This window comes from Oryctolagus cuniculus, chromosome 18, assembly GCF_964237555.1.
Source record: "Oryctolagus cuniculus chromosome 18, mOryCun1.1, whole genome shotgun sequence".
Taxonomy (NCBI): Eukaryota; Metazoa; Chordata; class Mammalia; order Lagomorpha; family Leporidae; genus Oryctolagus; species Oryctolagus cuniculus.
This window is the reverse complement of record NC_091449.1, coordinates 68265627-68290046: the sequence shown is the minus strand read 5'-3', so window position 1 is coordinate 68290046 and position 24420 is coordinate 68265627. Positions and strand designations below refer to the sequence as shown.

The 24420-nt window shown below is 60.9% G+C and overlaps 1 protein-coding gene across 13 annotated transcripts in view; it reads right to left on the bottom strand.

Annotated features, from left to right (window-relative positions):
* Positions 1 to 24420, bottom strand: part of BANP (BTG3 associated nuclear protein) — a 104254-nt gene that overhangs the window by 37770 nt on the left and 42064 nt on the right. For 8 of the 13 annotated variants that reach the window (XM_070062822.1, XM_070062824.1, XM_070062829.1 and 5 more), the window contains 3 exons: positions 15540 to 15656; positions 13925 to 14100; positions 5841 to 6080 (listed from right to left, as the gene is read on the bottom strand). In XM_070062822.1, coding sequence (XP_069918923.1) covers positions 5841 to 6080; positions 13925 to 14100; positions 15540 to 15656 — 533 coding nt within the window. The remainder of the gene's footprint in view (positions 1 to 5840; positions 6081 to 13924; positions 14101 to 15539; positions 15657 to 24420) is intronic. The other 5 variants (XM_070062827.1, XM_070062833.1, XM_070062828.1 and 2 more) reach the window with 1 other exon arrangement.

Here is a 24420-nt window from a genome sequence, read left to right as displayed (position 1 = left end):
CCTGAGAGCCCCGAGCCCAAGCAGAGAGCACACGCGTGTCCCTGCCCCACACTCAGGGGCCTCCCCTGGTTCCACAGCCATGATGGACCTTCCGCCAGCAGACACAGCAGACCCTTTAGGCAAACTGAAATCTACAGCAGCTGCCGGGGCACAGAGAACCGGAGCCATCAGCCTCTAGCCAACAAGCAACTGACTCCCAGGGACAGTGTCCATCTCACCTGGACAGCAGAGGCCCAGGCTGCCCTCACCTACCCCCCCACCTTTTTTTTAAATTTATTTGACAGAGTTACAGACAGTGAGAGAGAAAAACAGAAAGGTCACCCTTCCGTTGGTTCACCCCCCAAATGGCCGCTATGGCTGGCACTGTGCCAATCCGAAGCCAGGAGCCAGGTGCTTCCTCCTAGTCTCACATGCAGGTGCAGGGCCCAAGCACTTGGGCCATCCTGCACTGCCCTCCCGGGCCACAGCAGAGCTGAACTGGAAGAGGAGCAGCTGGGACTAGAACCCGGTGCCCGTATGGGATGCTGGCACCGCAGGCGGAGGATTAACCAAGTGAGCCACAGCGCCGGCCCCTCACCTCCCTTCTTGACGAGCTGCCCAGCAACCCCGAGAGCTGAAAGGATTCTCCCCAGCCCCCAGAACGCCCCCTCCATTGGCATCGGTGCCTCAAATCACAAAAACAGATTCCCAGCTCTCATTAATGAGCCTCCCAGAGGAGCGGCCAAAGAGGAGGAACAGAGCTCACGATCTCAGAGCTTGGTGGGTGGCAGGAGGTTTATCAGCCACAGAGAATGAAACCCCACGGCTGGATGTCATCTCAAGTTCGAGGGCAAAGCCAGCAGAAAGCTCAGTGCCAACAATTTACTTCTTGAAATTACAGACTTGATAGCAACTGGCCAGGGAAGCGGAAGGAATCTGTCCTCCGTGGCCAAGCACTCCACGGCAGCAGGGCAGCACAGCCGGCCGACACTCCACCCGCGCCGCCCAGTCACAGCCACTTCCCGGGAGGGGAGCCCACAGCCCTCAGGAGCAACCTCCAGTCCCTCCGTCCCTGGTCTGTAAGAGACCCTTGGGGCCAGTGCTGTGGTGAGTGGGTAAAGCTACTACCTGGAGCGCCAGCACCCCATTATGGGCGCTGGTTCGTGCTCCCTACTAGCGGCCTGGGAAAGCAGCATAAAATGACCAACGTGGGAGACCTCGAAGAAGCTTCTGGCCTGGGCCTGGCCTGGCCCAGTCCCAGCCCCAGCCCCAGCCATGGAGGCCATTTGGGGAGCAAACCTGCAGGTAGAAGAGACCTCTTTTTCCCTTTGTCATTCTGCCTTTCAAACAAACAAATAACCTTTAGGGCGAGCGAGCCTGATGGGTACGGCACAGCGGCCAGCTTCCCTTCTCTGACACCAGCCCAAGTGACCAGATGCGCCCATCGAATGTGTTGGCCCACACTGGCTAAACACGAGGACTTCAGGAAGTCCACAGAAGAGAGAACTAAGAGCTAAGTTCACTGTAACGCACAAAGCGCCACAACCCACGCGGAATTTCTCCAGGATGCCCCAGGCAGGCGGAGGTGTGCGTGGAGCAGCGTGTGGTGTGTGAGCTCGGGGAACCCTGGCCTGAGTACTGCTCGAACGGTGTCCCCACAACCATGGCCTTCCCAGGACCTCAGGAGTGACCTTCCTTGGCACTGACGGCTCTGCAGATGGGATTAATTTAGTTCAGATGAGGTCATAGCTGAGTACAGTGGGGCTGAAACCCAATGTGGCTGGAATCCACACAGGCAAGGAGAGCGACCACAACACAGTCGCTCAGGGAGACAACAGCCACGTGACGGAGGCAGGCACGAGTGACGCTGCCCTGGGCAGGGACGCTGACCTCGGCTGTCCACCACCAGAAGCTGGCAGAGGGCAAGGCTCTCAGAGGGCGTACGGCCCTACCAACACCCACATCTCGGACCTGGGGCCTCTGACCTGTGAGAGCGCAGATGCCCGGTTGGACGGCCCCGTCACTGGTCCTGGGTTACAGCAGCCTCAGGAAGCCAGCACGTCCTGTGAGACGCGGCTGGGCAGGAAGTGGACCTGCTCTCAGTGGGGAGTGTGGGCGAGGCCGCAGTCAGCCGGGAAGCGTGCGCCCTCGTGGACGACAAAAAAAGAAATGGCTCTGGCCCTGCCACTCAGCGCTGCGTCCGTGGGCTTTCTGGGTGTGTGCACTCATCCCATCTGCCCCACAGTGCCGGGAGAGCGCACGGGGATCACGCGTCACCTCCACACTCCTCAGAGGGGCCTGCAGAGACCCGGGGCTGTCCGTGCTGACCGGCATGTTCCCTTGGGAGCACCTGACTCTCCTGCAGTGCAGGCAGAGGCCGTGTGATCCTCCCGCAAAGACCTTAACCAAGCCCCTGTGCTCGGTCCGCCGTCCCAGTGCTGAGAACTCCCAGGTCTGCAAAGCACAGCAAGGCGCAGCTTCCGCAGAGCACTCCCAGACCGCTGCCCCCAGTGCGGGGCCCAGGAACCCTGGGAACCCCAAACAGGTTCCAAAAGGCACGTGTCTCCCCTCTCCCTTTCAACAGACTCTCGTGCCCTCATCGCCACAGGAGATGCTCAGATGTCCCGCCTATGTGCTTCAAAACGCGGACTTTGTCTCCGGAACAAGAAGGGCAGCAAAGGCAGAAACCTGAACCAGGGTCTCTCGGGACGGCGCCGCACTGGGCCGCAGGCGCGCAGCAGGGCTGCAACCGCTCCCGCAACGGGCATCCCTGTGGTGTCCTGAAGACACCAGAGACCGTGGTGAAGCCCATTCTGCTCTCGCGGCTCTGCAAGCTGAGCCCAGGAGTCAGTTCATGCATTTGTTTTGGTTTTTGAGCACATCAGCAGTAAGAATTAAACTGGGCCAAAGGGAAAGGAGGTCAAGAAATCCGAACATTTCAACAGCTCCATGGGAACACTGGCAACAGCACACCGCTTCCAAGGCCTCCCGGCGAGGGAAGCGAGCCTGTGTGTGGCAGGCAGCACCATCTCTCACCCCACGGCAGCACTGGTGGCGCTGTCCAGCGATGGGCCCAGAGATCACGGGGTTAAAGCCAGGACCCCTGTCTCCCCCTGCCCCTTCCTCCTGCACGGCTGCTGAGGGAGCTGGGAGGGCTGAGCACAGGACCAGGCCAGAGGCTGCTGGCCCAGTGAGGCCCCACATGGCAGCCACAGGTACCCCCGGGCACTTCTCTCCCCACCAGATGAAGACTGGGAATGCTCGTGACAGACACAGACACGGTTCTTCGGAATTCCCTGCCTCTCGGAGCTGGCCTGCGCAGCTCTCTGCTCAGTAAGGAGACAGCAGCCACATCCACACTAAGGGAAGTCACAGCCCCAGCCTGCTGCCCTGCACTACTGGTGGTAAAGTCTGTGATGCCGCGAACACAGAGCCACGGGTCAGCTCCACTGCATCCCATCAGCCCGCCCCTTCCTGCAGCCCGGCCTGCCCTCTACGGCGGCCTTCCTCTGACAATGGGGCCACAGGGCCGGCTCCCAGGGAACAAACCTGGGATCTCAGCTCTGTGTCTTCATGCCTACAGACACGCCCAGATGTCGACATTCCGAGTCAGGAACGCCTCCCTCAGAAGGGAGGCTGCAGGCTTCCCAGCAAGTGGGGAGCTACCTGCAAGCCGGGAGCACCCCGGCTGCGGCTGCGAGCCTCGGCCCCACGCGCTCCTTGCGGAGTCTCCTGCAACAAGACTCCGGGCCCACCCAGAGGCTCCTGCCAAAAGCACACACAACGCCCCCGACGTGGCCTTTAACACAACACAGCCATCCTGCCTACAACCCAGAGGTTGCCGGGCAGACAACGGGCTGCGCCCCTGGCTCACAGCGACGCTGGTCAAGTTTCCAGCTCCTATCAAGCCAAGCCTCGCTCCTCTTTCCAGAATCCCTGCTCAACAATCCCAGCCTCGGTCGGCCCGCAGCAACAGCCGCTCCAGTCTCCAGGAGGCCTGGCCGGCAGCCCTTCGTGGTTCTCACCTCTGCTTCTGACACCAGCACCCACTGGGCCTCTGTGCCATGCCGAGCTCCTTGTGCACAGGGAAGGCGTGGCTGCCCCGGAGGGGACTTCTCACAGAACGCAGGCCAGCAGGACACCACCTCTGGGTCAGTGGTCTCAGGCCCAGCCGGAAGCTGAGGGAGGCAGTCCAGCTGACCGTGGCTGCACAGGGTGCTGGCAGCCTGCAGAGCACAGGCAGCCGCGGCAGCCGAAGCCAGCAGGGTGGGCTTGGCAGACCCCATGCTCCACGCAGCCCCTGGCACACCCAGTGCAATCCCGACACGAGCAGACTCGGAGGTCAGGGTGGGCGGGACCCACCAGGACCCGGCCCCTCCTGTCTGGTCATGGAATCCCAGGCCCCAGCATCCTTCTGCTGTGGGCACCTCCCTCTCAGGCCCGTGCTGCAAAATGGTGCCCTGGAAGCCCACACAGCTCCCTCCGCGATGGCGGTGTGACCAGGGCCGGAGCGCAGCTGTGCACACTGGGACGGGGCCGTGGAGGCGCAGCCATGACTGCTGGCTGACACTGGGTGCTGCTCTCAGAGTGGAGCTGCACGGCCCTTGAGCAGCGTCTTGGACCCCAGCCGGAAGCAAGCCTGCACCACTGCTTCGCTGCGAGCCGTTGCCCGACCCGAGCACCCAGTGCAGCAGGCCCAGGCACGGTTCTTCCTAGGCCATCTGGGACAGGCGTCCCTGGGACAGACAGGAGCGGCCCCAAGCCCTGGGATGCTGAGCCGCCCTGCCCACATCACCTAAGCAGGGACCTGGGCTCTGACTCTCAGCGACTTCAATCAGAATGACACCCTCGGTCTCACCAAGTGTCGGCGTGACTGGTTCTGCCTGTTTACAGGAGCCGCTGACAACACAGGCCTCCTTCCCCTGGGCCATGGATGGGCACCAGAGGGCGCCTGAAAGGTGAGGGCTCCCTGCTGGACTGGCACCTGGGCATTCGCTCAACTGCAGCCCACCCAGAACTGTGTCCCCTGACAGCTGCCAGGCCCTCTGACTACAGCGTCCCCCTGACTCAGCCCACCATGCTCACAGCTCCCGGAGCCAGACGGACTGCGGCGTGCGTGGCCCGAGGGCGCTGAGGAGAGGCTCTGCACCTGCTGCCACCACTCTCCCGGTGCCATCACCAAGTGAGGAGGGATCTGAGCCAGTGCTGCCATCAGAGCGCACCGGCCGGTGTCCAGCACCACCTGGTGGGCCCACAAGCTCAGGACGGAGGCACCAAGGGCCTAAGGCAGCCGGGCAGGGCCATCAGTGAGGGCTGGTCAGCGTGGTCAGCGGGCGGCGGGGGGCCTCGGCTCTTCTCCCTCTCTCTTCCTGAAGAGTAGCCTGAGGGGGGCCAGTGCTATGGCGGAGCAGGTCAAGCCGTCACCTGCAGCACGGGTATCCCACGTGAGCGCCGGTTCAAGTCCCGGCTGCTCCACTTCCGATCCAGCTCCCTGCTGATGGCCTGAGAAAGTAGAAGATGGCCCTAGTGCTTGGGCATCCGCACCCACATGGGAGACCCAGAGGAAGCTCTTGGCTCCTGGCTTCGGCTCGGGTCAGCCCCGGTCACTGTGGCCATTTGGAGAATGAACTAGAGGATGGAAAACTCACCTCTCTGTCTCTCCCTCCCTCCGTCTCTCTGCCTTTCAAATAACTTAAAAAATGAATGCTAAAAAGAAAAAGACTAGTCTAAGGCTAAGTGAGGTAGGGCCTGGGTGCCTGGAGACACCTCCCGCAGGTCTTTCTCCTCACAGCCGCTGGAGGAAACGCCCGACCTGCGGCCACACAGGGCCAGCGTCCCCCGCAGCCCCGCAGCACACTTACAGCGGATGCCGTAGATGGTGAGCGGGTCGAGCTGCTTCTTGCCGTGCTTGCCCTGGCCCGAGAGGTTGGACACGGCCTGCACCTCGCGGTGGAAGAGGTAGTCGAGCAGCGTCAGCGCCATCTTCTCGGCCGTGCGGCAGTTGGTGCTGATGTGCAGCATGTCCGAGGGGATGATGGCGCAGCGCACCCGCATCTCGGGGTTGTTCTCGTCGCCCAGCCACGTGCCGTTGGGGTAATCCTCTGGAAGACAGGAGAGCTCTCGGTCAGTGGTGCCAGGCCGCCCGGGGGCTGCACTCACCGCGCCGCAGACGTCCCAGGAGCCAGCACCGGGGTGTGGCCCTCCCACAGGACAGACGATGACACCATTCCCAAGAGAGAGGCTGAGCTGCTCCTCCTGCATTGCAGGAAAAAGGTGGCGAAAGGCTGAGTCCCGCGTCCCCATGCTGCCCTCGAGGCTGGCGTGCACGGGAGCTAAGCTGCCTGCTGACCCAGCCCTCCCCACAGGCAAAGCGCCTGGCCCTCCACACACCTGACACACGCGTGGCTGCTGGCACAAACCCAGGGCGGCAGCTTTCATGGCACCTGGGCGGAAAGGCCTGGGCCTTACAGCACAGCCCAAGTTCACCATCAAGTTTAGCCCAGGTTCTCACAGCACCCCACCAGGGCAAACAGATGCTGACCACATTCCAGAACGTCTGCCTGCTCGAGGCCTGCCCACAAGCGGACAGGATCAGGGCAGCAGGCCACTCGAGAGTCCGTGGCCACAGGGAGCCCCTGTCCTTCACGGCTGAGGGTAAAGCTGCTCCCAAGCACACAGCACCACCTGCCTGTCTCCCCTGGAGTCCGCCACAACCAGGCAGACGGTGATATCTACCAACACCAGGCGTCTGGGAGCCCAGGAACACAGGACCCGCTGTGGGCACGGGGGAGGGCACTGGTGGCCTGAGGCATCAGAGTGGGGGCGTGGCCGCCCTGCCACCCCGAGCTGCACCCCCAGCATGAGGAACAGTGGGTGGACGCAGCCCAACGCTCGGAGCCCCGGGGACGACTGCTGTGTTCGGAGCATTTTAGGAGGAACATGAACACAGGACAGGAGGCACTGAGTCTTAACCAAGGAGCCAACACCACATGGGGCCGGCGCTGTGGCGCAGCGGGTAAAGCTGCCTCTTGCAGTGCTGGTATCCCATGCAGACGCTGGTTCTAGTCCCGGCTGCTCTACTTCTGATCCAGCTCTCTGCTATGGCCTGGGGTAGCAGCAGAAGATGGCCCAAGTCCTTGGGCGCCTGCACCCACGTGGGAGCCCCAGAAGAAGCTCCTGGCTCCTGGCTTCAGACTGGCACAGCTCCGACCTTTGCAGCCAACTGGGGAGGAACCAGCAGATGGAAGACCTCTCTCTTTCTGCCTCTCCTCTCTCTGTGTAAGTCTTTCAAATAAATAAGTGAAATCTTAAAAAACAAACAAACAAAAAACAACGCAAATCAGGTCCAAGTCTCCCTGTGGTGGACGCTGACCGAATGTGATCCCGTCCAGCAGCAGTGACAGGAGCTCCCTGCTGCCCCCGCGTGGGGAGAACTTCCCGTCCCCCTCACGGTGAGCACCAGCTCACCACCATGCACACCACAGGGCCTGCAGTAACACCAGGCAGCACCAAAGGCAGTGGCGCTCCTTGCTCCATCACCAAGGTCATCCCGACGGGTGTCAGGCTGCACGCGGGGACTGGTGCGCACACACCCAATGTAGGGTAAGCACACCTGCAGCTCCGCGGGAGGTCACCCCGGCACCCAGCACCCGAGCCTGTCCCCACCCTCCTTCGCTCCTGGTCCTCCACAGACCTCCTTGTTTCAGCCAGGGCTCTCCGGCTCCTTCTCACTGGAATCTCCTTCGTCACCCAATAGGGCCCCCGACACTGTCCCTCCGGGAGGACCTGCTGCACCTCCCTCCACGCTGGGCCTCGAGCTCTGCATGACCACGCTGGGGCGGGCTCACCAGGGACCTCCTCTCTGGACTTGCTGTCGGCAGCGTAGCTCACCTTACTCCCCGGGAGCTGGAGATCTGCAGGTGCCTACTGCACTGAGCCGGGGCCACGGCTGCCCTTGCCCAGCCAGGATGACACAGGAGCCCGCACGCTCAGGGCCAGGCAGGAATCTGGCTCAAGGCAAGCAGTTCTCAACCCAGGCTGCTGGAGACCTTTGAAAAACATACCTGCACCAAGAACCAGGCCCACAACTCCGACGCTACCCGTCAAAGCTAGGCAGGCCTATCCTGAGTAGTTCCAGAAGCCCCGGTGCTTCCAATGTATCACCAGGCTGAGAAACACACTGGTGTCACGAGGAGCGAAGTGGTAAACGCATATTGTTAGCCAGGGACTTGAGGGCAGGGTTTCTGGGCCCGTTACCCCAGAGCAGCAGCAGGAAATGGGGTACTTTCTAGAAATGCGAGTTCTCAGGTCCAGCTCCACCCCACAAGCCAAAGGCTAGGAGGTGCAGCCAAGAGCACTCTGGTGCTTGCTGGCCTGTGCTGGCAGAGTCGTGGCACACAAACCCGCCCTGCTCAGAGGATGGAGATGGCGCGTGTCCAGGTGGGCCTGCTGGGTACTAAGGCTGCTGAGCTCTGCTGGGCTCAGGGCAGAGGAAGGCACAGCTCTGTGCCCACAGCCCCACAGCCCCAGGCAGGATGAACTCGCAGCTCCCCACACCACAGCCCTGGTGCGCTGGTCCTCAGCGGGCCCTCACACACAAGAGGCGACCGCACTGTCGATCCAGGTCACAGGGCAAGCAAGGGCAGAGCGTGGATCCAAAGCAAGCGTGCAACCAGGACAGCTTCCTCCTGCTGGAGTGATCCGGGCATTTCCAACGTCTCCTCCTAAAAAGCTGCTGGAAGGGGGGGGGGGGGTGTTCTTGGGAGGGACGCTACGGTGCGCTGGGCCAGATCAATGCTGGGGACCTCACGTGCCCAGTGCAGTGCAGTGCAGTGCCAGCCGCGCCACTGGGGCTCCAGCTCCCTGGAGAACGGCACTGCTGTGCCCTGCATGGGAGGCCTGGATGGAGCGCCTGGCTCCTGGGCTCAGCCTGGTCCAGCCCTGGCATCGTGGACACTTGGGGGGTGAACCAGTGGACGGAAGACTGATTTGTCTCTCTGTGTGTGTATGTATAACTCTTCCTTCTAGTAGATGAACCTCAATATTTGAAGAACATGAAAGGGGTGGTCTATGAGCGACTCCTGATGCAATGTGCTGACCCCTCAGCTCTCCGCGTGCTCACAATTCCCTACACGGGAGCGGGGGACTGAAGTGACAGTGAGCACTGCACGGCAGCCAGAGGGCAGGGACTCACTGGGTCCTGTTGGAAGGGACCGACCGAGACCACCAGCACGAACTCTCGCCTGCCTGCTTCCTACCACGCGCTCCTCCCCAGGGAGAGCCGACCCCCTCCTCGTCCTGTGAACAGCAGGGATGTGGTCAGGTGGACGAGGCCCACAGGCCACGGTGACTGACTGCAAGGGTGACAGGTTGCTGCCCCAGGAGCAGGGAAGCGTGCAGCGGCAGGGGACCAGGGCTCCACCGCATCCCCACGAGGCACAGCCAAACCCGCCTCCCTGAGGCTGCCATCCCCTGGGAATGCTCGCCCTGCCTCACCTCTGCCCTCTCCTGAACTCTGCTTCACGCTGGGGACAACAGAACACGTCATGGACACGTGAAACAAGGCTGAGCACCAGCCTCCAGCAATATTTGAGAAACCACCTTTCGGTAATTCGAAATGACACCTTACCGACACACACTGGTCCGATTTGGGCACCTGAAGCAACAGAAATAGTCGCTTTCTGTGAGAGTACAAGTCAATTACTAGAAAAATAAACGTGCTCCCTCGTCCAGCCACCTAAGGCCCACAGCACTGCGACTGGAACACGGCAGGTGCAGGCGACACCTCTGGCAGCCAGTGCACGTCCGTGCCGCAAAGCGCGCCTGCCTGCTGTGCGGGCTCCCGAGGAGGACCGGAGAAAGCCCAGAGCTGAGAGGGTGGCACGGCCAGCGGCCTGGCTCCAGGCTTCCTCCTCCAGAGAGGACAGAGGACAAGCATGCTCCACGGGGCTCCCTGGGCCCGGGCCCTTGGCCAAGTGTCACCATCAGAGGCACAGACAGCACCACAGTCCATCCTCGTCCCTGCCTCACGCTGGCCTGCACGGCCTGACTCGGGGCTGCTCTCCTCCGGGGAGACACAGGGCGGCTGAGCAGCCGGGACACTGTGCCTCCCTGCTCCTCCACGGCAGGCAGCCCAATCCCAGGGCAGCTGAAGAGGCGGCCAGACACAACTTGGGCACCATGGCGGCAAGAGGCCAGGGATGGACCGACCAGAAATCCCCAGTGCTCCAAGCACCACCTCACCCCAATCCAATGGAACGCACCTCCTGGGGCCTTCCCAGAGACAGGAAGCCCCACCCCCAGCGACTAGGCCAGCATCTCAGTGTCTGGGGTCCCACCTTCCGGCCGTGACACACTCCCAGCTCCCACCATGCTGCCCGCCTCCCACATTCCACCTGCCACCCTCCCAGGCTATGCCTGAGACTCCACGCACTCCAAACAGGCCGCCGTGGAACGACTGACGACGCACTTCCATCTCCAAAGAAAGCAACACTCTGCCGTCCAGAGACTGCGCGCAACAGCAACCCTCACTTCAACTTAGCTGCCTTCCAGGCCAGCGTTCAGGAACAGTCGGGCTCATGAGCCGGCTCAGCTTACGTCGTCCACCCATGCTAACGCTAACTTTCATCTGGCTTCTGTAAAGCCCTGCCCAAGCTCTCCGTGACTCACAGAGGCCGCACACACACAATGGGAGAAACAGCTGCAACAACGGACAGTCCCAAAGAGTAAGTCCACGCAGAACCCACAAGCCGGGAGCTCAAAGGCCAGCACCCCGCCACCGCGCAAGCTGGCGATCACAGGGCTCCCGGCTCAAGGTGCGCCCATGGAATCCTAACAGCAGTGAGTCGCTCCCCCACCCGTGGCAGAGTGTGAGAACTCCATGGCTGATACAGGACTCCCGGCATCATTACGCTGCCGCAACTGAACGGGGCTCAGAACTCAGTGCACATAAAGCCACATGTGTCCCAGCAGGCTGTCTCTGGCATCTGCTAGTGTGACGCCACTATAGACACCCCGAAAGAACCTGCCTTGGCGGGGCAGGGGGTGGGAGGGCCGTGGTGGCAGCGCTTGGCCGAGCTGCTGAGACACAGCTTGGGTCACCCATCTTCCACATGTAACTGCTGCGTTCAGGTCTTGGTGGAAGGAAGGAAGGAGAGGAGGAGGAAGGAGTGAATTATATTTTTTTTTTATTTTTTATTTTATTTTATTTTGTTTTTTTTTATTTTTGACAGGCAGAGTGGACAGTGAGAGAGAGAGACAGAGAGAAAGGTCTTCCTTTTGCCGTTGGTTCACCCTCCAATGGCCGCCGCGGCCGGCGCGCTGCGGCCGGCGCACCGCGCTGATCCGATGGCAGGAGCCAGGAGCCAGGTGCTTTTCCTGGTGTCCCATGGGGTGCAGGGCCCAAGCACCTGGGCCATCCTCCACTGCACTCCCTGGCCACAGCAGAGGGCTGGCTTGGAAGAGGGACAACCGGGACAGAATCCGGCGCCCCGACCGGGACTAGAACCCGGTGTGCCGGCGCCGCTAGGCGGAGGATTAGCCTAGTGAGCCGCGGCGCCGGCCGAAGGAGTGAATTATAAAACCTTCGTCCCTACCACCTACCGTGGAGCAGTGGCCATCTCATGGATGTCTGGGATGGGGGAGGGGGCAGATGGAAGGCCCCTGCCTGGACGACAACCCTGGGAACCGAGCAGCCTCCCAGCGGGGCCTCTTTCAACACAAACAAAGATGACACAAGCACCCGACACGGAACGTGAGAATTCCAGAAATCTCACACCGTCATTCCACAGATGACAAATCAGAGACAGCGCCTGAGAAATTACTCAATCCACTGTTTCTCTTGAGACAGTTTCTGGTACAGGGTTCTTAGATCAGCAATCCTATCAGAAAGATTTTGCCAGTAAACACTCAAGTATGCCTTAAAGTGGAAAGGCTGCTTAACCACCAACCAGGGCAGGGTCTGTGCCCCGGGCGGCTGTGCCGGGGCAGGGTCTGTGCCAGGGCAGGGTCTGTGCCCCGGGCGGCTGTGCCTGCGCTGGGGCCATGCAGCTCAGTGCCCTGGTGGCCGAGAGCAACGGAAGCCGTGGGGAGCCCCCTAGTCAGATCCTGCTCAGCACCCCGAGGCCACAGCTGAAACCGTGTGGGTCGCTGTCCTGTCTGCCCTCTCCCCACTATCAAACGTGATCAGAATCGCAGTGAGACAGCTCGCTTCACTAAGATGTTCTGTGGATCTCGGAAGCAGTAAGCAGGGGCGTTCACATGGCAGCAACACAAAACCAGCGTCCACTGAGACGCAGCAGGCTGCTCAGACGGGGCGTTCCTAGCCCGCAGGGCCGGGGAACAGACCACCACCAAACAGCCCAGTGAGCACTGCCTCCGTGAGGTCCAAGACGTCTCAGACGACCTGCACGGTCTGGAAGGCACGGATGCTTCCCCAGGTCACAGGGCGGCTCAGGGGGCGGGGGGGGGGGGGGGGGGGCAGGGACCGCATGCAGCTCTGAGCTCCTGGCTTTGGCCTGGACCAGCCCCAGCTGTTGCGGTTCTCTGAAAATGCAGGCACTTCAATACTCACACAAGAAAACAATCTGTGTCCTGGAAGCCAGGAAGGAACATGACGGCACCGACACACCTGCTGCCCACTAGCGCGGCCCTCGCTCACAGCCTCTGTCCAACAGACTACGGCCAAGCACAGGACACAAAGTGCCAACTGAAGCGCCCGGGTTTCTCTGGAGGCAATGACCAATCCAGAATTACATGGACGAGACAACTGCAAAGCCCTGCGAACTGACTAGAAACCATGGAATGAATGCTCTACAGTGGCTACTTCCAGGCCAGTGCTGGGCCGAGTGGTTAAGGCGCCTTTTGGGTTGGGAGACTTTCCTCCCCCCCCCCACCCCGGGACGAGTCTTTCCAGAAGAAAAACATTCTGCTCAACAGAAAACCCTGCGGGGCTGGCACTGTGGAGCAGCAGGTAAAGCTGCCGCCTGCAGTGCCAGCATCCCAGGTGGGCACCAGTTTGAGGCCCGGCCACTCCACTTCTGATCCAATCTCTGCTATGACCTGGGACAGCAGTGGAGGCTGGCCCACGTGCTTGGCCCCCTGCACCCACGTGGGAGACCTGGAAGAAGGCCCTGGCTCCTGGCTTCAGATGGGCGCAACTCCAACTGTCGCAGCCATCTGGGGGAGTGAACCAGCGGGTGGAAGACCTCTCTCTCCCTGACTCTCTGTAACTCTGCCTTTCAAATAAATAAATAACTCTTTCAAAAAAATAATAAAGCCCTGTACTGTGCTTTTGGAAGAAGCAGCGGCTCACGGAGGGGGGCACAACGCCCACAGGTCTCACCAGCTAGCCACAGGCAGACTTCAGAACTCCAGCCTTTCCTCTCCTGCCATGCTGCAGTAACCTGGTTACCGTAGCTAAGCCCCTTAACAGAGCCACACGAAGGCCCCACGTGGCGTGAGGCCTCTCAAAGGCCCTGGCCACCCAAGGCCAGGCAGGAGGACACCGCAGCCCTCGCTGGAGAGAAGCGGGAGTCAGACGAAGTCCCACCCCTGCCTTCCAGCTACTGGTCAGAAGCTGCAGGACGACTGATGCCAGGAACCCAGCCCAGATCTGTCCCTCAGATCAGCGACACAGCTCGCAGACGCTGAATGCTGGTGAGGACAGCCCAGGGCTCTGCTGCCCGTCCTCAGGAAGCACCCAGAGCTTGAGCCAACAGGCCAAACAAACTGAAGAACACTACAGAAACCTGTACTGCGTGGAGAGGTTTCTTCTCTGCAGTGGGGACAGTGAGGCACATGTGTCAACACAGAACAAGCCCAGGAGGCTGGAGGCCTCGCAACGGGGGTTACAGTCATTCCATCACCTCCATCCTCTGTGTTACGTTTCTAAAAGCAGAAGTCAAGCTGTCCCTCACCCCGACTGTCTTGGCTGATGGGCACCCACCTTCCGAGTTCAAGGTGATCAGGGTGACGTTGTTCCCGATGCTCTGACCCCCCGGCTGGCCGCAGGTGGACACAGAGTCGCTGGCCTCCGACCCACTCTCCCCGTCCTCATTGTGGCTGTCGTCTTGACCCGGCACCTTCACCACGATGGTGTTCTGCCGACGCCCAGGGACTGCGCTGTGGGAACAAACATGCCAGCCAGTGCTGTGAGAGGGGCAGGACCAGGCAAGCAGGGGTCAGCTCTGCTCACTGCCAGGCGTGGGTCCTGGCCTAGCACGGCGCTAACTGAGTCTGGACCGCACTGCTCTTCCTACAAAGTTAAGGTGGCCATCTAACGGGAGAGGACAGCCTGGGCTTAACGGAAATCAGACAAAAGGAAACGAAGGTAGGACGAAGCTACTTTCAGCACAAAAGAAAGAAAACCACAACTCACTGTGACTTGGCCTAGCACGTGCTGTCAGAGGCCATCCTGTCAGTGGGCGGAACTTGAGCAAGAGCATCTGCGCATTTTTTATGGGTGCACCAAAGGGAAGGCTGCAGGCCGAGGAAGCACACCATGGGCCCCGGGGAGCACAGGCCGCACCTGAGACACCCAGAGACGGCTGAGCCTCCGAAAAGCAACCTCACCCCCGTCACTCGCACCAGCAAAGTCCACTGCAGGGGCCAGAGATCCAGAGAACTCACAGGGCTGCCTCTTCACCAGGGCAGCTTCTGAACGTGCTCACCAAAGAAAACCAAAGGGCCGTCTGGAGGCCTGCAGAGGGCCCTCCCAACAGCCCCCGTGGGCCACGAAGCACCGAGATCCGGCACAGCAGACACGTCTCCCTGCCTGCCGTCGAACTGTGCGCAGCTCCGGCCGCCGGGGAGCCGCTGCCCTTGCACTCTCTGCACCTGCCTCCCCGAGAACTGCCCGGCTGAACTCCCCCTGCCACTCGGGTGCCCCTCCGAGTGAGCCTCCACCAGCAGACTGGCTCCTTCCTGCCTCTCACCCCCGTATCAGGCCCCTGCGGTGCTCGCCCAGAGAGGCTACGACAACGAGAAACGGGACAAAGCTGGAGGAGGACCCATCTGCACACGAGCCTGAGAGAAAGTGGGCCAACGGGGAACCAAAGCGGCAGAGCCCTGGCAGGGGCCCGGGACGGGGGACACCCGAACCGGGATGCTGGCACAGGGCCTCCTGCAGGGCCTTCACTCCACACACAGGGACAGCGACGTCTGTCCACTCCCACTTCTGACCAGAGTCCACCCAAAATGCCTCAAAAGAAAAAGGTGTGAGAAAAAACTGACCGCCTGCAAAGGTCTGCGTCACCGGCAGATGTGAGAGGAGACACCCAGGGGACCGGCACAGCGGGCGGGAGGACAGACACCTTCCCTGAGCGGGGATGCACAGCGACCTCCCTCCCTCACACACGTCTGCGCCAGCACCGGGGCCCCGGCCGCCTGCCCTCTGCACCGCGGTGGATCAGGACACGGCCCTCGGCCTCGCCAGCTGCCCTGGGTGCTGCACTGGCCCTCCCCGACCGCCACCACCATGGACCACGTGCGGGGACAGTGCCCTGGCTGGGGACACTGTCTTCGTCTCAGTGGGGGAAGGTGGGGGTGCCGTGGCTACTGACTTGCTAACGACATTTTCCAGGGGGTCCGGCGCCCTGTTGCTCAAGGGGTCTTCCATCTTGGCTACAATGGCGTTCTGCCGGTCACTGTTGAGTATTACTGTAGTCTGGGGGACGGCGCTACGGAACAAAAGAATCACAAAGAAAAGAAGACCTTAACACAGCAACATTCACTTTAAGAGCACATGCGAGCAATTCAACACAGTCCACTCCCCCGACCTGCACGAAGGCAGCGAGGGAACCGACACCAGACGAGACCGGGGTGGCGAGGACGGGGACGCTCTGGGGAGCTGGACTTCCCTGGGGGCTCCCAGTCGAGCTGAGGCTATCACAGCCCGCGTGGAGCAGAGGCTGGGCTGTCACAGGCAGGCCACAGGCGGCTCAGTCTGTCAGAGCAGTGGTGAACATCGCTCCTCGTCCCCCGGGCAGATCTGCACGCTCCTGCCTGCACACACGCGTGTGACACAGCCTCAGCGATCCTCCCGGGGAACACACGGCGCCTGAGGTGGGCCTGCGGGAGCACAGGGGCTACGACAGGGGGAGCTGACAGAGCAGCACCCACCGCACAGACCCCATTTCCCGCGGTTAATTTTTGTAACCCTCAGTGCTCTGTGGTCCCAGAAATTTCTAAATTGTGGGATGCTGGGAGCAAGAAGAACAGGCACTTGTAGCACAAAGGAATACTTCCTGGGAGTAAAACACCATCATCCTTGGATTCCATGCTCCAGAAAGCCGGTCTGCGGAAAACCTGCCTTCCCGGGACGTGCACTGTGGAAACCCAGCCGTGCCACAGCCCGTGTGTTTGCTGGTCACCCGGGGGAACCGCAGCCAGAAGATTCTGCACGGGCCAGGTGTTTGCCGCCACCCAGCACTTCTGGGCGTGGTTTCTGGTCACTTAGCGACACGGCGTCTCAGACACAGAGCACCAGACCGAAGTGGTTCCTAGGAGGCTGGCATTCTCCCAGAGGCGTGTTGGTGGGGGCCAGGGTCCCCAGGATCCTCCCCCACAACCTCCCCATGAGCCACCGGGACCCTGACTGTGGAGCGGAGTCGGCATGTGGCCCTCAGCTGACAGACTTAAAACTGAGGGACTCGCACCCCGACACAAGTGGTTTCCAGCTGGGATGACACACCCCCGGGGCACCTGAGGCCTCACAGGGTCTGAGGACCTCCCGCAGGCCCCGCCCCCTGGAAGTGACTTCCAGAGAGCCCGCGGCGTACTGCTTCCCCAGACAAAGCCTTTTCCCACTTGAGCTCTGCCTCCAGTCTGCCCCGGGTAGCCTGAGCACCGGGCACACACCGTCCCCTTGCCACAGATTTACTATGTGACCCAAGTTTCTCAATGCTTAGAACTGTAAGAGCCAAAGCCTGAGGCCAACGCCCCTCCTCCCCTGGGGCCACGCGCTCACAGGCCGGCTGTCCCATGCGGGCAGTGCGCCCATGCACTCCCAGGCCGGCTGTCCCACGCGGGCAGTGTCTCACGGGCTCACAGGCCAGCTGCCCATCGTGGGCAGTGCGCCCACGCGCTCACAGGCCAGCTGCCCCACGTGGGCAGTGCACTCCCAGGCCGGCTGTCCCACGCGGGCAGTGTCTCACGGGCTCACAGGCCAGCTGCCCCACGTGGGCAGTGCATTCCCAGGCCGGCTGTCCCACGCGGGCAGTGTCTCACGGGCTCACAGGCCAGCTGCCCCACGTGGGCAGTGCACTCCCAGGCCGGCTGCCCCACGCGGGCAGTGTGCTCACGCACTTTGCTCCTTGCACACGCATCACCGCGGCACCGACTCACAGCAGCAGGGTCCTGACCCCGACGCCTAGTCTCAGGACAGAACCTGTGCCGCCAGGATTTAGCTCCGTGCTTCTGCAGCCGCAGCCGCAGGGTGAGGCTTTTGTGAAGGAAATGAAATGGAAAAGCCCACAACAATTTGTTAAAATTTGTTTGAGAAGCAGAGAGAGCGAGCGCGCGCGCACACACACACACACACACACTGAGGCAGAGAGAGTTGCCATCCACTGCTTCACTCACCAAATGCCCACCACAGCCAACGCTGGGCTAGGGCTGACGCGGGGAGCGTAGAACTCAATCCAGGCTTCCCAGGCCCTGCCTTAGCAGGAAGCTGGCTCAGGAGCCAGGACTGGGAACCAAACCCATGTAATCTGAACTCGGACGCCTTAACCACTAGACCAACTGCCTGTTCCCTCGAGTATACTAAGTAGCAAAAAACAAACAAATGGAAACATGTCTGTCACACGTACAGCAAGGACTGTCAAAACCTGGGATGCAAACTACAGGCAGCTCTCACTCCCGTCTCCCTGGGTTTTCCCAAAGGAGCTGCCTCTGTCTGTCCACAGCCCAGGGACGCCCTACTTGTCACCCTAGGATGCCTTTCTGGGCTGGCCACTTGCCTGGCTCTGAGCCCTGCTCCCCAGGGAGATGGAGCCCTGAACTGCGGTGAGGAGGAAGGAGTGCTACAGGTGGAACAGAGCCTCCGAGAGCACTCTGAGCTCTCCAAGGGACGTCACCAGGCGGCCCTGGTCTCTGAGGGGGCCCTTTCAGGGGTCTGGGCTTCCCAGGAGTCAGAGAATCCAAACTGCTGCTGCCACGGGGTCTCAGGCTTCCTGACAGCTCCCCTCCCCCGCCCACCCACAGCGCAGGAGCCAGTTCCGGAATAAGGGAATCAACTCCGTCAGGGCTCCCCTCTCTTCCTCTGGCTGGTTCCGATTCTCCAGCTGAACCTGACTCATGCATGCTGAAATAACTACTCACAGGAAGTCACGAGAACAGAGCCCTGCGGACCTCTCGGGCATCCCCCAATGGTGACAGCCTCGGTACCTGGGGCGCCATGGCAACAGCAGGACGGCACGTGCAGGCCCTACCCAGATTCCACCTCCGTCTATGTGAGTGTGCCTATGTGTGCAGCTGTATGCAGCTGGGACCCCCACACACCAAGACAGGAGCAGCCGTCAGCACCAAGGAGCTCTGTGGAGCTAACACGCCTGCCCAGGCCCTGTCCACCTGGACAGTCTCGCCACTGCACAAGCGCCAGCCAGGTGACATCGAGTGGGGGACAGCCGCAGCGTGCCCTCCTCCCTCGGTGGTCCACTGCAGCACGGACCTGCTAAAGGACATCTGGCTGCCCAGATACGGCTGCCAGGGACACCCGTGGACGGGCTTGCACGTGGACACGTCTCCATGAGGGCGAGTGCTGGCCAGAGCCCCGGCCTCCCCATGTCGTCAGCGGCACTGGTGCTGCCTGCTTTACCTCTGCCTTTCCGGCAGGCATGCGGTGGCGCCTCATTGTGGACGCGCCTGGGGCGGCGCACCTACTCACGCCTGCACTGGCCAGCCCATCCCCTCCCGGGCAAAACATCTGCTCACTACTTCTCAGGCACGCAGAAACTGGGTTATTTCGTGCTGCTGAGCTGTGAGGTGCTGTGGTGCCCAGCCTGCCCACGTCAGACGCGTGGCTGCCGGCGTGGTCTCCCTGTCCTCTTCACCCCTCCCTCATGGGTCCAGCTCACCAGCCGCCTCACAGATCTGTGATTTGTTGGCAGTTCTTTTTTTTTTTTTTTTTTTTTTTTGGACAGGCAGAGTGGACAGTGAGAGAGAGAGAAAGAGAGGACAGAGAGAAAGGTCTTCCTTTTGCAGTTGGTTCACCCTCCAATGGCCGCTGATCCAATGGCAGGAGCCAGGTGCTTATCCTGGTCTCCCATGGGGTGCAGGGCCCAAGCACTTGGGCCATCCTCCACTGTATTCCCGGGCCACAGCAGAGAGCTGGCCTGGAAGAGGAGCAACCGGGACAGAATCTGGTGCCCCAACCAGGACTAGAACCCAGTGTGCCGGCGCCGCAGGCGGAGGATTAGCCTAGTGAGCCGCGGCGCCGACCTGGCAGTTCCTTTTCATACCAAGTGTGAGGGCGTAGGAGGTGCCCTCCTCCCCTGCACGCCACGTCTGGCTGCCCGAGGGCCCCCCTTCTTCCACTCCACTCCACTGCTCCAGCGCTTCGGCAATAAGCCCCTGGGCACGTCCGCGTGGCCATTTCTGCTCTCTACTCTGCTCCCCTGGCGGTCATGGACCCCCCACTCCTGCCCTTGGCCTGAATCCTACAACTTCCTCCTGTCTCCTCCCCTAAGACCTACTTACGGTGCCTGGGACTGGCACCAAAGCTTCGGGAACGGAGAGGTGGCTGGGCCACAGGCTGCTGTCGTGGGCAGGGTGGTGCCGCACAGCTGAGCACTCTGCACGAACCACGCGGCTCACTCGCGGCCCGGAGCCTGGGACGGACCCCACCAGTCGGCCAGCTCACGCAGGCCGAGACGGCACGGCGAGCCCGCATACGGACAGAGGATCGATGTCTGCTCTAGACAACACGGCCAGTGAGTGGCAGAGCTGCACTTGAGCCCCAAGTCCTCCTGTGACACGCAGAGCTGACGTGCCAAACCCAAATCAACAAGACACACATCTTCAACCTGGTACCCTCCCCCCCACACACACACGACTTGCCAAGGCCCTGCAGAGACAGCTAGGAACCTCATTCTTCCTTCCAGCTCCCGCAGGAAATTCTAACTGACACCCCAAGATGAAAAGGCCCAGCAGGCACAGAGACTGAGCCACTGCTGGGATGCCACGTCCCACATTACAGAGCTGTTCAAGCTCAGGCTACGCCACGGCTGACCCAGCTTCCTGCTAACGCTTGTCAGGGGGCAGCAGGCGAGACCTGCACGGACCTCCCAGCTCCTGGCTTCGGCCTGGTCCAGCACTGCTTGTTGTGCGCATGCAGAGTGAACATGCACACGGAAGGTACCTTTCCGTCTGTCACTTGGCCTTTCAAGTCGATGAAAATAAATATTTCTTTAAAGGCGAAACAATCACACACACACACACACACACACACAGAGACACGCAGATGCCTCCAGCCTTCCCCCAGCGGGTGTGTGGCACTCTTCATCAGCTGACCCACCCTGGCTGACTGTGGGGGTCTCCGCCTCTACAGGGATCCTTGTTTTGTTCAAGGACCACCCCTGGTGCCTGGAGGACACCACCTGTTGGAGGCACAAGTGAGTTCCAGGACAGGCCTCAGGTGGGATAAACGCTCGCTGACTACACGGCCTTGTGCTGCAGGTCCAGGAGCAGGAGAAGCAACCAGGGAAGGGTGCTCACGCCGCGGCGCCCAAGGGACAGGCCTGGACATGCTCACACGGGACACAGGCTGACCCTGACTTCTGGAGGACACGAGGCTGAGAGTAACCAAAAACTCTGGGCTTTCTGGGGGACCCCGGCTGAGTGTGGGTGCTCGGCGAATGACAAGTGCTGATACTGCAACTTGCAAACCTCCCAGGGACGCTGAAGCTCACAGCTCGTGCTGTGTCTGCATTCCTCACTCGCGGCAAGCCTGTTCACTGTTTTCATCCCCACCTTACTGACAAAGAGCAGGGCTCCCACCCTGTGAACCCTGCTTGGCCACGCCACAGCCTGCCCTTTCGTTTCTGTTGCTTTAAAGACTCGTTTCCTTATCTGAAAGGTAGTTACAGAGAGAGCAGGAGAGGCAGAAAGAGAGGGAGAAAGAACAAGTGAGAGTGCGCACTCCTCTATCCGCTGGTTCACACCCCAGATGGGCCAGGCTGGGGCTTCATCCAGGTCTCGCATGTGGGTGCAGAGGCCCAAGTACTTGGTCCATCCTCCACTGCTTCCCTAGGCACATTAGCAAAGAGCTGGATGGGAAGTGGAGCAGCCAGGACTCGAACCGGCGCCCACATGGGATGCCAGCACTGCAGGCAAGAGCGTAACCCACTGTGCCACAGCGCGGCCCCTGCCCTTTCATTCTAACTGGCTCGCTCTGACACACTTAAAACAACGTCCTCAGTCTTCAGAGTTCTCACGGCAAACACGGCCGAGGCGACAGTAATAAAGCGACTGTCAGCCTCTTCTCATCTCAGGAAAGCACTGTCGCCAAGTCACGCTGCCTCAGAGGGACAGCACCCAGGACCAGGGTCCACTGGCACTTAGCGGAGGGGCCAAATTTCTGACCTGTGGAGCAGCAGGAAACACGTGCAGGCCCGGAGGCAGACAGCACAGAGCGGCGACAGCAGGCGGAGGACGCCGTGTGGGACAACCTGGGTGCAGCTCTCAGCCAGGGTCGGTCCTGAGCACACGCACACTGGCGCTCCCTCCGACGGTGCCCGCACACGGAGCCCGGGGCCGGCCGACTCCTGAGCAGCTGACGACCGCGTCACAGTCCCCTCTGCAGCTGCCAGCCATCACTCAGCACGCCCAGTCTGGGAAACTCGACAGAATGTGAATTTTCTGAATGACACACATGTTTTCAAAGAAAAAAAACTCAACAAAAGCAAGATATCAAAAACCTCAAGTCACTCTGCCTGCTTCCTCTATGTCAGAAAACATGCTGGGGCAGGCACAGCAGCGCACCAGGTTAAGCCACCGTCTGCAGCACTGGCATCCCATATGGCCACCGGTTCGAGTCTTGGCTGCTCCACTTCTGATCTGCCTCCCCGCCCCCAGGCCTGGGCTGCCCCACTCAGCAGCTCACAGCACACACTCAAAGTACAATGTTTTACACGCTTTGTTACCACTGCTCCCATGCTAACCAGTGAAAAGTCTGCAAAGTCAGAGTGAAAAAAAAAAACTTTCGGTATTAGAATAAATCAGTGTTAAAAGGGATAAGAATAAATCAGTGTTAAAATTTTCCTTCCGAGGCCAGTACTGTGGCGTAGCCGTCACTGCCGGCATCCCATATGGGTTCCAGTCCATGTCCCAGCTGTTCCACTTCCAATCCAGCTCACAGCTAACACACCTGGGAAAAGCACAGGAAGACGGCCCAAGGGCCTGGGTCCCTGCATACATGTGGGAGACCCAGAGGGAGCTCCCCATTTCAGCCTGAACCAAACCCTGGCCATTTCAGCCATCTGGGGAGTGAATCAACAGATGGAAGATCTCTGTGTGTCTCTTTCAAATAAACAAACCTTTAAAAAAAAATTGTTTCTTTCCAGTATCTAATGAGATGAACAAAATACCACACAAAAATCAAGCCTCCCAAGGCCAGCGTTGCGTCACAGCAGGTTAAACCGCCGCCTGCAGGCTGCCATCCCATACAGGTGCCAGTTTGAACCCTGGCTACTCCACTTCCCATCCAGCTCCCTGCTAATGTACCTGGCAAAAGCTTGGGCCCCGGCACCCACATGGAGTGGAGACCCTGAAGAAGCTCCTGGCTCCTGGCTGCACTGGCCTCGCCCTGGCCATTACAGCCATTTGGGGAATGAACCAGGGAATGCAAGATCTCTCTCTCTAAATAAAACAAATCTGCACAAAAAAACCCCAACACCTCTTTCCAATAACCAACTTCACTGGAGTCAGGCAACGGTGGACCCAATCAGACGAGCTTCAACCAGAAGCTGCAGGAAGCCAGGAGCCCGGCAGCGGGGCAGGGGCCGCCCCTCCGAGCAGGAGGGCATCTGTAAACTGGGGGTGCTGAGAAACAAGCGAGGAAGGGGGCTGGGCATCAGGACGGCTCTGGGGGGAGTCAGCAGTGCCTGTGACACCCTCGGGCAACAGGGCCGCACTGCACTCGCTCATCTGCAACAGGAAGGAAACAGGGCTTCCAGGCCTAGGGCAGGGAACGCACAGGGCGCGCCTGGAGCTCCCCTCAGAGCGTCGTGCAAGCAAGGAGGCGGCCAGAGAACTGGAAACAAAGACCCTGGACGATGCGGTGCCCAACAGCCAACCGAGAGAGCCCAGTGGCAGAGCTGGGACACCCCACCCGGCAGCCGAGTAAAGGAGCCTGAACCCAGCCTCGGAACGTAAGACAGACACCCAGATATCCACAGCGACAAACACAGGACAGCGCGAACCACCGACTGGGAAAGAGCCGACTTCTCCGCAGACTCCGCCCCCCAGGAGGCGGCGCACCACTGCCCGCTTCTCCAGGGGACTGTGCACTGCAGTGGGAAACCGAGGACACGGGCAGCCAGTGACGCCCGTGGACATCACAGAGCCGAGTCACGCCGAAGGGAGGTGGCAGCCAGTGACGCCCGTGGACATCACAGAGCCGAGTCACGCTGAAGGGAGGGGGGTGGCAGCCAGTGACGCCCGTGGACATCACAGAGCCGAGTCACGCCGAAGGGAGGTGGCAGCCAGTGACGCCCGTGGACATCACAGAGCCGAGTCACGCTGAAGGGGGGTGGCAGCCAGTGACGCCCGTGGACATCACAGAGCCGAGTCACGCTGAAGGGAGGGGGGTGGCAGCCAGTGACGCCCGTGGACATCACAGAGCCGAGTCACGCTGAAGGGGGGTGGCAGCCAGTGACGCCCGTGGACATCACAGAGCCGAGTCACGCTGAAGGGAGGTGGCCCTGACAAGGCGTGAGGGAGGGAGGACACTGCTGCGGGGGTCTCCCTCCCCACCCATCCCCCAGTCTAATCGTGGTGCAAACAGTGGACTGCTTCCAATGGAGGCGGTCCTACACAATAACCTGACTGGCACTCAAAAACCAGGAAAGGGGAGAAGCCGTGACAGGCCAGGGAGCCTAACGAGACCCCACAGACACTGCACAGACGAGCAGGCAGGCAGCGCGAGCGGCGGAGCTGAGGGGGGACGACTCCGGCTGCCACAGCCGCTGCAGCTGGCCCACACGGCAGCCTGGTCTTGTACCCCCCAAACCCTCTTGCCAAGTCCCGCCAGGCCCTGCCCTTTCTGTGTGGCACAAACTGCAAATTCACGACCAGTGCCAGGTGCAAATAGCCGACGCGGCTGTGGGCTGTGTCCCCGCAAGACTTTTAATAAAGTCCCCATGGGTACACTCCCACTGCCGCCACGCCCTGATGTCGTGACACGGGGAGGTTTCCAGAACAGGGCATGGGGACTCAGAGCTC